Source organism: Chiloscyllium plagiosum, chromosome 23 (genome assembly GCF_004010195.1).
Source record: "Chiloscyllium plagiosum isolate BGI_BamShark_2017 chromosome 23, ASM401019v2, whole genome shotgun sequence".
Classification (NCBI taxonomy): Eukaryota; Metazoa; Chordata; class Chondrichthyes; order Orectolobiformes; family Hemiscylliidae; genus Chiloscyllium; species Chiloscyllium plagiosum.
Genome location: NC_057732.1, coordinates 58026856 through 58040522, shown reverse-complemented (window position 1 = coordinate 58040522; position 13667 = coordinate 58026856). Strand labels below are relative to the sequence as shown.

At 42.1% G+C, this 13667-nt stretch overlaps 1 protein-coding gene across 1 annotated transcript in view; it reads right to left on the bottom strand.

Moving 5' to 3' along the window:
- ncor1 (nuclear receptor corepressor 1) overlaps positions 1 to 13667 on the bottom strand; it is a 413945-nt gene that overhangs the window by 345743 nt on the left and 54535 nt on the right. The window contains exon 3 of the mRNA XM_043713232.1: positions 3380 to 3556. Within this exon, the coding sequence (XP_043569167.1) occupies positions 3380 to 3502 (123 nt within the window). The 5' untranslated portion in view covers positions 3503 to 3556. The remainder of the gene's footprint in view (positions 1 to 3379; positions 3557 to 13667) is intronic.

Below are 13667 nucleotides of genomic sequence, written 5' to 3'. Positions count from 1 at the left end.
TGCTCACCTACTTCTAATTCTAACACCTGGCCTGGTTCGTTACCCAGAACCAAATCCAGTATGGCCTCACCTCTTGTTGGCCTGTCTACATATTGTGTCAGGAAACCCTCCTGCACACATTGGACAAACACTGATCCATCTAATGAACTTGAGCTATAGCTTTCCCAATCAATATCAGGAAAGTTAAAGCCCCCATAACAACCATCTTATTACTTTCACTCTTGTCTTGAATCATCCTCGCAATCCTTTCTTCTACATTTCTAGGACTATTAGGAGGCCTGTAAAAAACTCCTAACAGGGTGAGCTCACCTTTCCTATTCCTAACCTCAGCCCAAACTACCTCAGATGGCGAGTCTTCATCCATCGTCCTTTCCACCACTGTAATACTATCTTTGACAAGCAATGCCACACCTCCCCCTCTTTTACCCCCACCTCTGACCCTACTAAAACATTATATTATACATTATACATTATATAAAACTTGATAATGTCATAAATAAGTGAACAGAGTAACAGACTTCAAGACGACTAAGAATATTGAAATAGGCAGACATAATTTAGTGTAGTTAAACATGACTGTCTTCATATTGATAACCACTTTGGCAAGGAAAGAATGAGAGAAGAAATGCAGAGATACTTTCAACAGCTAACATCTTCTCTCGAGTTTCTCCATTCACATGTAAAGCACGCCTTCGGACCACCACCCACCTCTCCATAACCTGATCCAACAGACTCAATTGGCACCCCAGTCATTAGCATGAGAAGTGAAAAAACTAACAACAGTGAAGAGGAGGTTGGTACACTTTGTCAGTGGCTGTAAACCACATGAGCTTAACCTTCTCTTTCAATCATTTAAGGGATCTGAAGTTCACTGATTAAGCTAACATCAAAACAGCCAGTTGGCTTTGTCACATTTAACAACAGTGCAGGAACAGAAGCAGCAAAAAAATGCTGCATTCACCTATGCTGTAGCTGCTGTCGCAGCTACTGCACGCTCAGATGAGCTGGTATCCTAGCATCTTTGGAAGGATAGAAGTTTGTCAGTTTTGTGAAGTATTTAACTACTCTCACCCAAGAATTCAGATTTCTCTGTGGAATGGTGTGCAAAGACAGAGTGAATTTTATTTTCAGGTTAGACTTTATTGAAGGAGATTTTGGATAACTGGCTCGACTCCACATGACTTGAAGGGGGTGGAATGGTCACCAAGAACTGTGAATTTAGTAACTTTACTAGTGAAGGCTACTGCAGAAAATACGGAGATATGGCATTGAGGGTGAGTTGGAGGTTTGGATTAGGAATTGGCTGGATGGAGCCTGTACTGCGCTGTATTCTTCTATGTTCTATGAACTTTTCTTTTCCCCATGTAGGAGGATTCTACAAATTCTATTTACTGCACAGACTAATAATTTTTGTTGTTATAACCATTGCATATTGTGTATCAATAACTTGCTTAAGTACTGGCAGCAAGATTCTTATGAAAGGTAGCAGTCCCACCCAGGTAGTTATTATGGAATGATAAAGGGAGGAATGTAATGTTAAAACATTAAATTAGAATATCTCTCTGGAGACTGATGTAACGTTAAAAAGAGTTAAACTGCATTGAGAGAATATTCTGGAAGTATTAGGACGACAATCATGAAAGAATGTGGATGTCTCAAGATCCATTTAGGTATGAGAGGAATAAAAGGATGACTAACGTAGGAATAGGGCCAGTCAAAGACAGATGTGGAAAGTTGTGTGTGGACCCTGTGGAGATCGGAGAGGTACTAAATGAATATTTCTCATCAGTTTTCACTCAGGAAAAGGAGAATACAGAGAAGAATGAGATATGGGTATTAGAGTAGAAAGGATCGAGGTTAGTAAGGAGGAGGTGTTATCAATTCTAGAAGAGGTGAAAATAGACAAGTCCCCTGAGCCGGATGGGATTTTGATAATGTGAAAGATTTTTCTCGAGAGTTGAGGTTTGAAGTTCTCTTCCTGAAAAAACACCGGCATCTCCAAATCATGACATCCATCAAAGTTTCACTTGCACTTCCACGTCATTTATTCTATCCATTGCTCCAGATGCGGTCTCCTCTACATTGGAAGACTGGACGCTTCTCTCAGAGCACTTCAGGGAACATCTCTGGGACACCCGCACCAATCAACCCCACTGCCCCATGGCCAAACATTTCAGCTACCCCTCCTACTCTGCCGAGGACATGTCGGTCCTGGGCCGTCTCCATCACCACGCCCTCACCACCTGACACCTGGAGGAAGAACGCCTCACCTTCCATTTCGGGATCTTTCAACCCCAGGACATTAATGTGGACTTTTCCCCAACCATACCCCAGTTCCAACCTTCCAGCTCAGCACCGTCCCCATGACCTGTCCCACCTGTCAATCTGCCTTTCCACCTATCCGCTCCACTCTATCACCTTCAACCCCAATTCCATCCACCTATTGCACTCTCAGCTATCTTCTCCCCAGCCCCACCCCCCTCCTATTTATCTCTCCACTCCTGAGGCTTCCAACCTCATTCCTGATAAAAAGCACCTGTCCAAACCGTCGATTCTCCTGCTCTTGGGATGCTGTATGACCTATTGTGCTTTTCCAGCGCCCTACACACTCGACTCTGATCTCCAGCATCTGCAGTCCTCACTTTTTCATACCTAAAGATCAACATGGTGAAGCTACTGCATAATGCTATATACTATACAGTGGGCACAAATGTACTGATTATTTACGCATGCATAGACTGCATGAGTAAGTAAATCAGTACATTTGTGCCCACAGCTTCGGCTTTTAGTAATTCCCCACTGTCGCCCAGTTTCTCAGTTTTCTGAAAGAGTAAAAATAGGAGTTTAAAACAAATACATGCCAATTTAGGTATAAATTCTGAAAAATAAATCTTCATGGCTGAGTCATGAACTGGCACTAAGAATGTTAAGACAACATAGTGCAAATAATGTTGCATTTCGAAATAAGAATATTTAGAAAACCTGATGTACACAATGATTTTCTAGATTCTGCTGCTGCACATTAAACCAGCAACAGGTATTCCCACAGTGGATTTGACACTTGCACTAGAAAAAAAGTTAATGAGCACCAGGAGCCCAGATTCTGGGTAATGAAAGCTCGATGACCAACTCTAGTTTTTAGTTTCTAAAACATCACCAAATTTTCTAAATATTCATATTTCTGAATTCAATATTATTCATGCTATGCCTTCTTAGCATTCTTTGGGTTAGTTCATGACTCAGCTCTACCACCAACGACACAGAGAACCAAAGTACATTCTGACATTTCATCACTGTTCAAATGGAATTAGCTGAACAATCGGACAAGAGCCAAAACAGTGAAGGTCACAGCACAAAATCAACAGACATGACAGCTTACCTGCTGGTGCCTGCCTGAGAAGCTATATCGAATGGCATGAGTTGGGTATCGTGTTGGTTCTGCACCAAATGGGCCTTGACCTTGGGGGTAACCTGAACTTGACATTTTTGGGCAGTCAGTCATTCAAATGCTCCTTGGGAATCAAGTATTCACATGATCATCTTTCGAAGAAACAATCTGAGGGGGGAGAAAATGCAAGAATAATATCAATTTAAGCCACATCACTGTCAACAGTATTGTATTAGATTAGATTAGATTCGATTAGATTCCCTACAGTGTGGTAACAGGCCCTTCGGCCCAACCAGTCCACACCAACCCTCCGAAGAGTAACTCACCCAGACCCATTTCTCTCTGACTAATGCACCTAAACACTATGGGCAATTTACTATGGTCAATTCTCCTGATCTGCACATCTTTGTGACTGAAACTGGAGGTAACCCCTGCAGACACTGGGAGAATCGGACACAGACAGTCGGCCGAGGCTGGAATCGAACCTGGGACCCTGGTGCTGTGAGGGAGCAATGCTAACCACTGAGCCACCGTGCCGCCCTGAACGTCAAGCCCCATTCCATTTGATGGTCAGCTTGCCAACAATCTTTTTAACATCTGAAGAAACAATTTCAACTACATTTTTTCTCTATTTAACAGTAAATACATTTTTATATAAAACACGTACATAACAATTCTAGATTCTGCTGTTACACGTTAAACCGGCTACAAGTATTTTCCACAGTGGATTTGACATCTCCACTAGACGTACTTTAGGAGTAATTCATGAATTAACTTTGAGATTGGACTGTGTTTAATATGCAATCACCAAACCCGTAGAAATATCAAAACCATCAGTTCATACCAATTCTCCCAGTTGCCTGAATCAGATGTTTTCCATAAACCTGACTTTTAATCAAATTTTTCTTGAGCATGGGCTATTTAAGCAGGTAGAACCCACCAACAGTTCAAATCATCTGTTACAATTAATTGTGAACTGAAAGAAGTGGAGTAGCTGAACTGGCTGCCAACCGTTGCCTTCACAAGTCTATATGAATTCAGTCCACTTTCTCAGTTATAAATATTCACAGTTATCTGAATGTTATCAGCCAGATCACTTACAAAAACTGGTACCCCACCAGGATGCACTGATAATATTTGCAACTTCAGCTTCCCCTCTTACTTCAGCGAATTAGCATTTTGAATATGTACAGCACACAGTCAAAGAGATGTACAGCACAGAAACAGACGGTTCTGTCCAACCAGTCCATGCAAACCAAATATCCTGAATAAATCTAGTCCCATTTGCCAGCATTTGGCCCATACCCCTCTGAACCCTTCCTATTCACATATCTATCCAGATGCCTTTTAATTGCAGTAATTGAACCAGCCTCCATCACTTCCTCTGGGAGTTCCTTCCATACACACATCAGCCTCACCCTCTGCCCCTTCGGTCCCTTTTAAATCTTTCCCCCCTCACCTTGAAACTATGCCCTCCAAACTTTGGACTCCCTTACCCTGGGTAAAAGACCTTGACTATTCATCCTACCCATACACCTCATGATTTTATAAACCTCTATCAGGTCACTCGCTCAGCCTCCAACGCTCCAGGGAGAATAGCCCAGTCTACAGGTCTCCCTAAAGCTCAAACCCCCCAACCCTGGCAAAACCCTTTTAAATCTTTTCTGAACCCTTTCAAATTGAACAACATAATATGTAATGATTAAATATTTCTAGCGCTTAAAAGGACAAGTTGTCGACAAAAGAAAATGGTACCTAGTTAATAGTGTTTTAGTTCAATCAACTGAAACAGTAAAAGTTTTGAAATGTGAAACGTTGACGCGTCATTCTTTCAGTTGTTAACTCAAACTTAGAAATTCTCTTTAAAAGTAATTGGTCTCTACGGACAGAATAAAACAATAAAGAGCCTCACTGTCACTTTATCAGGAAATCCCTAGGGGCTGGATGTCTGCTCTTCGGGATAGCTAGGAATGACCTACACCTTGGGGTACATGGTGTGATTTTAAAATACACAGGCAACTCAACATTTGAAGTGTTGTTGATTGTGAGAAGGAAGATGCAGAACTTTTACATCAAGCTGGACTTATTCCGATAGCAGGAATTTATAAACTGCCACATTGACTGACTGTGACTACAAATTGTGTGTTTTTTGAACAAATTAAAATGTATCTGCAAATAAACAAACATCTTGGATGAAATGATTCATCCTATAGAATTATATCTGGTGTGTGTGCGCGCATGTGCACGAGAGTGTGAGAACACTGTGTAGTTTCTCTACTCCGGGGAAGTACTGGATGATAATGGGTACTCTATCGGTTGTACCCTGCGTCTGTCATCTGAGGAGGTTGTTGATGTTTTTCGCAGTGGCACAATCGATACACTACCCTTTGTCATCTGGTATTTCCCTGGAGTGGAGAAATTACGCCATGTTCTTCACGGCCTTCAACACATCTTCCCTACTCTTCCACTTCTTGCTTTCAAACAACTGCCAAACCTTAAACAGACCACTACTGGCAGTCAACTACCCAGCCTTCAGGACAACATTGACCATAACACCACACAACCCTGCCATGGCAACTTCTGTAACACGTCAGGTCATCGGCATGGATACTACAAGCATACATGGGAACACCACCCACCACGAACATGGCAGATACTCATTTGGGTCGGCCAATGCTGTCTATCTCCTCCACTGCAGGCAAGGGTGTCCGAGGCATGGGAATTGGTGAGGCCATGCAGACACTATGAAGACATATGAATGGACACTGCGCAACAATCACCAGGCAGGAGTGCTCCCTTCTATTCGGTGAACACTTGAGCGGTCAACGGCATTCAGCCTCCAATCTTCGGTGGACATTGGAATACACAACAATGCAGAATTGCCAAGCAGAGACTGAAGGCTAAGCTCCATACCAAGAAGACAGCCCCAACCATGTTCTTCGGTTCATGTCGCACTACAGGTGACCCGACCACGCTGTTCTGTATCTGTAAGATCTTCCTTACTGTCCTGTTTTGACAGCATCATCCTGATAAACTGTTATGACCTCTAAATTAGTTCATTCAGTGTGGATTACTTATCATAATTTCTCATGCATGCACACGTACAGGCACACACTCTCAAGCGCGTGACACACACACATACATATAAATCTGTGGGGTGAATTATTTTATCCAAGATGGTTGTTTATTTGCAACCAATTTGTAAGCGCAGTTAGTCAATGTGGCATGTTATAAAATCCTGCTTTCAGAACAACACCAGCCTGATTTCAAACTCGCAGACAGATTCTGAATGAGACCTCACACCTACAATTCAGTGTCTGACTGGAGATGTCATTCTTTTATATCTTTGCCTGATTAAAGTTTGAAAAGTTAGGCAGGCACTGATAAAACCTTTAATTATCCCGGGTGACTTGAAACAGATTCTGAATTTGCATCTTAATTAATCAAAATCATTAGATTTGGTGCTAGGTAATGAACCCAGCCAGGTGTTAGATTTGGAGGTAGGTGAGCACTTTGGTTATAGTGACCACAATCGATTATGTTTACTTTAGCGAAGGAAAGGGATAATTATATAGTACAGGGTAAGAGTTATAGCTGGGGGAAAGGCAATTACAATGCCATTAGGCAAAATTTGAGATGCATAGGATGGGGAAGAAAACTGCAGGGGATGGGCACAATTGAAATGTGGAGCTTATTCAAGGTACAGCCAAAGAATGTCCTTGATAAGTATGTACCTGTCAGGCAGATAGGAAGTGTTCGAGCGAGGGAGCCATGGTTTACTAAGGAAGTTGAATCTATTGTCAAAAGGAAGAAGGCGGCTCATGTTAGGATGAGACGTGAAGGCTCAGTTAGGGCGCTGCAGGAAAGATCTCAAGAGAGAGCTAAGAAGAGTCAGGAGGGGACATGAGAAGTTGTTGGCAGATAGGATTAAGGAACACCCTAAGACTTTCTATAGGTACATCAGGAATAAAAGAATGACTACAATATATATTGGGCCAATCAAGGACAGTAGTGGGAAGTTGTGCATGGATTCCTGAAGAAGGGCTTATACCCGAAACGTCGATTCGCCTACTCCTCGGATGCTGCCTGGCCTGCTGCGTTTTTCCAGCACCACATTTTTCAACTCAGGTCTCCAGCATCTGCAGTCCTCACTTTCTCCAAGTTGTGCATGGAGTCAGAGGAGATAGGGGAAGTGCTAAATCAATATTTTTCGTCAGTATTCACACTGGAAAAAGACAATGCTGTTGAGGAGAATATTAAGATACAGGCAACTAGACTAGATGGGATTGAGGTTCACAAGGAGGCGTTGTTAGAAATTCTGGAAAGTGTGAAATAGATAAATCCCTGGGCTGGATGGGATTTATCCTAGGATTCTCTGGGAAGCCAGGTAGGAGACTGCCGAACCTTTGGCTTTGAACGCTATGTCCTCTCTCTACAAGAATAGTACAAGACTGGAGGATAGCAAATGTTGTTCCCTTGTTCAAGAACAGGAGTAGAGACAACCCTGGTAATTTATAGACCAGTAAAAGCCTTACTTCAATTGTGTGTAAAGTATTAGAAAAGGTTACAAGATATAGGATTTATAAACATCTTGAAAGGAATAAGTTGATTAGGGATAGTCAGCACAGTTTTGTGAAGGGTAGGTGGTGGCTCACAAACTTTTTTGAGTTCTTTCAGAAGGTGACCAAACAGATGGATGAAGGTAAAGCAGCTGATGTGGTATATATGGATTTCAGTAAGGCTTTTGATAAGGTTCCCCACGGTAGGCTATTGCTCAAAATACTGAGGCATGGGATTGAGAGTGATTTAGCGGTTTGGATCAGAAATTGGCTAGCTGAAAGAAGACACGGGTGGATGTTGATGGAAATGTTCACCCTTGAGTTCAGTTAATGGTGAAGTACCGCAAGGATCTGTTCTGGGTCCTCTGCCGTTTGTCATTTTTATAAACGACCTTGATACGGGATGGATTAGTAATTTTGCAGATGATACTAAGTTCGGTAGAGTTGTGGATAATGCAGAAGGATGTTGTAGGTTACAGCGGGACACAGACAAGCTGCAGAGATGGCAAATGGAGTTTAATGCGGAAAAGTGAGAGGTGATTCACCTTGGAAGGGGTAACAGGAATGCACAGTACTGGGCGAATGCTAAGATTCTTGGTAGTGTAGATGAGCAGAGAGATTTCAGTGTCCACGTACATTGAGCTCTGAAAGTTGTCGCCCAGATTGATAGGGCTGTTAAGAAGGCAAATGGTGTGTTAGGTTTTATTTGTAGAGGGATTGAGTTTCAGAACCATGAGGTCATGTTGCACTGTACAAAACTCTGGTGTGGCCGCACTTGGGAGTATTGCGTACAGTTCTGGTCAACTCATTATAGGAAGGATATGGAAGCTTTGGAAAGGGTTCAGAGGAGACTTACCAGGATGTTGCCTAGTATGGAGGAAAGACTGAGGGACTTGAGGTTGTTTTCGTTGGAGAGAAGAAGGTTGAGAGTAACTTAATTGAGACATATTAGATAATGAGGGGATTGCATACGGTGGACAATGAGAGCTTTTTTCCTCGGACGGTGATGGCTAGCACGAGGGGGCATAGCTTTAAATTGAGGGGTGATGGATATAGGACAGATGTCACAAGTTGTTTCTTTACTCGGAGAGTAGTAGGGGTGTAGAACGCACTGCCTGCAACAGTAATAGACTCAGCAACTTTAAGGGCATTTAAATGGCCATTGGATAGATATATGGATGAAAATGGAATACCGTAGGATAGATGGGCTTCAGGTTGGTTTCACAGGTCAGCACAACATCAAGGACCAAAGGGCCTGCACTGTGCTGTAATGTTCTATGAAACTTTCATCTCCTTTCTAACAGACTTCTCCAGCATGCATTTTAGGTTTGTTTACTCCACTTACACCAACTGATTGGTCCTATAATCTCTCTGCCTATAAACTCTGCACCGGTGTGCCCTCCCTCACTGCACATGACAAACGATCTTCACTCCAAAAGCACATGATTTCAAATAAACCTATTGGACTCTAACCTGGTATCGTGTGATTTCTGACTTGGACTCAAGGGTGGATAGGAGTGTAACTGGATGTACAACACAAATGGAATCATTTAAACCAAATTTACAGTGGAAAAATGTTAGAAAAGTAAGTAGTTTTCGACAAGTAAATCAAGTGCTGGAATCCATTAGTATTAGAATCATCAATATTGCAAGGAAAAAAACCTTAACAACTTTGAATTGTGGAACTCTGCAATAACACAACCTATTCAGTCAATTTAACACAGTGCATGCTCTTACATTCTCACACAGCTTACCAGGAACGGTGTGTTGAGGATAGCCAGCAATTGTACACCAACTGCACCGACAGCTCTTCGGGAGCCAACCAGAAAAGAACAGCGCAACCAGCAATGGTTAAAATCAATTGATTTTACTACTAAAACTAAATGCATAAGATTGCCATAGGGGTGAGATGCTATTACAAACAATTTTGAAAGCAAAGGAGACAAGGAACTCCTTTAAACAATAGAACAGAGTCAAACATTAAACACTCTTTCTTTAAATACACATGCAACAGCACATTCCTGTCCCAAATAGAAAACAATCAAAAGTTATCATGGTAATGTTGCCCACTGACCAATAGAGCTGAAAATGTGTTGCTGGAAAAACGCAGCAGGTCAAGCAGCATCCAAGGAACAGGAGAATCAATGTTTCGGGCATAAACCCTTCTTCAGGAAGGGTTTATGCCCGAAACGTCGATTCTCCTGTTCCTTGGATGCTGCCTGGCCTGCTGCGCTTTTCCAGCAACACATTTCCAGCTCTGATCTCCAGCATCTGCAGTCCTCACTTTCTCCTCACTGACCAAAAGAGGTTACTAGAATATTATTCTGCCCTTTGCCACTATCCACACAGCTGATGGGGTGGCCGGCGAAGTATGCAATTAATTTCTGTCCAAAGATAATGTAGAATATTTCCTCTCATCCTCCTCTTGCTGTATTGTTCTGTCACTGAACAATGATTGGATTTTTCCTAATGTTATGTTGCAGTTCTGCACAATACAACAGCCCTGCTGAGCAAGGAGTAAGTCAATTCCCATGACTCAGCAGCGAGTGCTGTTCACTACAGGACTTCTACTTCAGTTCATAAATCCATACTGTTGAAGCAGGCCATTTAGCACAGCAGCTCTACGCTGACATCCCAAACAGCATCTCAACTAAATGACTCCTCCCCCAATCTTATCTCTTTAACACTGCATTTCCCTTGGGTAATTCATCCAACCTGCACATCCCTGGACACAATGGGTAATTTAGCATGGCCAATCCACCTAATCCACACATTTGTGGACTGTGGGAGGAAACTAGTGTACCAGGAGGAAACCCAATAAGAAATGGGGAGAACATGCAAACTCCACACAGACAGTCACCCAAGGGTAGAATCAAACTCAGGGCCCTGTTACTGAGGCATCAGTGCTAACCACTGAGTCGCCTCAGTTTAGGTGCCCTTAATTCACAACATATATATCCTACCCTGCCTCATCGACTTTTTAATTCGCAATAAAATATACCTCATGTGAAACACTTTTTACCTGTGAACTATATGGGGGGGCATGACTTTGAAACGGAACCATTTTATTGTCCTTAATTTGAAAAGAAAATTTACATAATTTTTTTACAACGTACTTTTAAAGGTCTGTTTGGAATTTATATGCAAAGCTAGCTTTTTTATTGAAAAACTAAGAATTTTGAGTAAATATCAAATATTGGTAAAAATCACAGTAAGTTGTAGGAAACAAACAGATTTTCACTTAATTCATTGACTAAATCTATTACTTTCTTCTTGAGAAAATTGAGAAAATTTACAATCCCTTCACAATCTCTTAAAAATTTCAGCATATGACACATTAGTTTTTTTTAGAAAAGGCCTTGGGGTAACAATTAGATTAGAGTGGTGCTGGACCTTGGATGCTGCCTGACCTGCTGTGCTTTTCCAGCACAACTCTAATCTACTGCTTTCCATTATCAGCAGTCCTTGTTTTTACCTAGTTGATTTTAACCCTACTGTAAATTCTCTTGCAAGGATGCCTGCCTTGAAGAAGTTTTCCTCCTCTCTCTACAAGAAACTCAGTGAGTCTCTCTCTCTCACTGCAAACCCCAGGTCATCTCCTCTGCTCTGAAGCTCTTCAACCATGTCCTGCCTCATTTCCCCTTCCCCCACCTCATCCCAGCTCCAACCTTCCAGCTCAGCACTGCCCTCATTACCTGTCCTACCTGCCTAGCCTCTATTCCTGATGAAGGGCTTTTGCCCGAAATGTCAATTTTCCTGCTCCTCGGATACTGCCTGAACTGCTGTGCTTTTCCAGCACCACTCTAGTCTAGACTCTGGTTTCCAGCATCTGCTGTCCTTGTTTTTACCCTGCACTGTTTCAAGGTGACTGCTCATTACCACCTTTTCAAAGGCAATTAAAGATGGAAAATAGATGCTCGTCCAGTTAGCAAAGATCAACTCATAAATGAATTTTAAAAAAAGGCAAGATTATTAGTGGAATGTGGCACAGATCTGGACTAGCTGAAGTCCACAGAGTGTAGAGGAACTTGGCAAAAGAACAATAGAAGAGCTGAGTCTGGAGGGATATAAATGGGAGTTTCAGCTCCAAATAGGTTCAAGCGAGGATAGAAGCAGGAAATGCTACTGAAGTGAAAGTAGTTCGCCTTTCCAATGGAGAATATGGAGTTAGAAACTCAACATAAAATTGAATAGGCCACAAAAGTTGCAAATTCTAGTTCAAGCTATCAGCATCTTGAGTCATGGAATTGAGACTTTGACATTGCGTTTTAGGTAGGAGATAGCAAAGAGACTGGCTTTGATCTTCCAATATTTAGCAGCAGGAAACAAACTAATTGAAGACAAAGGCATAATAAGAAATGAACAGCACAGATGCATGGAGATAAAAAGAAGTGTTGAGGTAGAGGTGATATCATTTGTATACGTATAGAAGGTAGTACCACATCTGTGAATGACCTTGCTTAATGAGGAAGGGAAGTGGTCGAAGATGAATCTATTGGGGTGCCATTAGCAATGGTCCATGATGGAAAAACAAACCATTCCTGGAGACACTCTATGATCAGATAGGTTATCATAGAATCAAATAAGTTTAGCCCCAGCAACCTGGGCAGGAGGACAGGCTTTGAAGAAAGATGCATGTACAGTCAACAGAGCATTGAAATTGCACATAGAGAAGTTACCCTCACTGAGAGTGACGTGACAATTGCTTTGGTGATGTGAATGAGAGAGTAATCTGAATGAAATATTTAAACAAAAAACTGCAGAAGAGATATGAACAGAACTGGCAGGATGACAACGGAATGAGACAAAAATGGAAATTATAAATACTGATATGGATGAAGAAATCAAGGTTTGAGTTTTAAGATGAAAGAATGAAAGGGACACAAGCTCAGAAACAGAGCTGGAACTGATTTGGTGTGAATGTCAAAAATGACAGACCAATAGTAAGAGTTGATGTGTTTTCCTTAGTGATGATCAGATTGTTTTAAGCCAGCTTGTGGTGCAATAGTAGTATCCCTGCCCCAGGACCAAGAGACCAGGTTCAAGTTCCAACTGCTCTAAAAGGTGTGTAATAACATGTGTGAATAGGTTGATTAGAAAAATAGATCACTAATTGTTTTATTTAACTCAGCCTGTTTTATTTAATGCAGAGAATATGGGGCATGAATCCTGTCCTCCTGGACCCAACGTAACGACTCTATCACTGCCCCATAGGTACCCCTGATGGTTTGTTTTGATATTTTATAGGTTTGTTTGAATATTTTACAATCAACCTGTTCAGAGATGTTGACACAACTCTAGCACAAGTGGAACTTGAACTTCAGCCTCCTCACTCAGAGGTTGGGGAATGACCACTTGGGGAAGTGGGGTTTTGTGGCACAGTAGTAGTGTCCTTGTGAGCCAGAGCACCTGAGCACAACTGTCACCTGCTCCAGAGGTGCATCATAACAGCTTGAAACAGGTTGATTAGTTGATTAAAGTTCTTATGTCACAGTGGTATTACCCCTACCTCTCAGCCAGCAGACCTGGGTTAAAGACCCACTGCTACAGAGCAGTTTATAAACAACTCAGGACAGGTTGATTGGAAAACATAAAGCAGGCAACATAGGAAGAAACTCCTGGCATTTCCGTCACCACGTCTAACCCCGCCCCTTCGCCTATCGCCATCACCACGCCCAACCCCGCCCCCAGACCTATTCCCCTACACACACCCAGCTCCA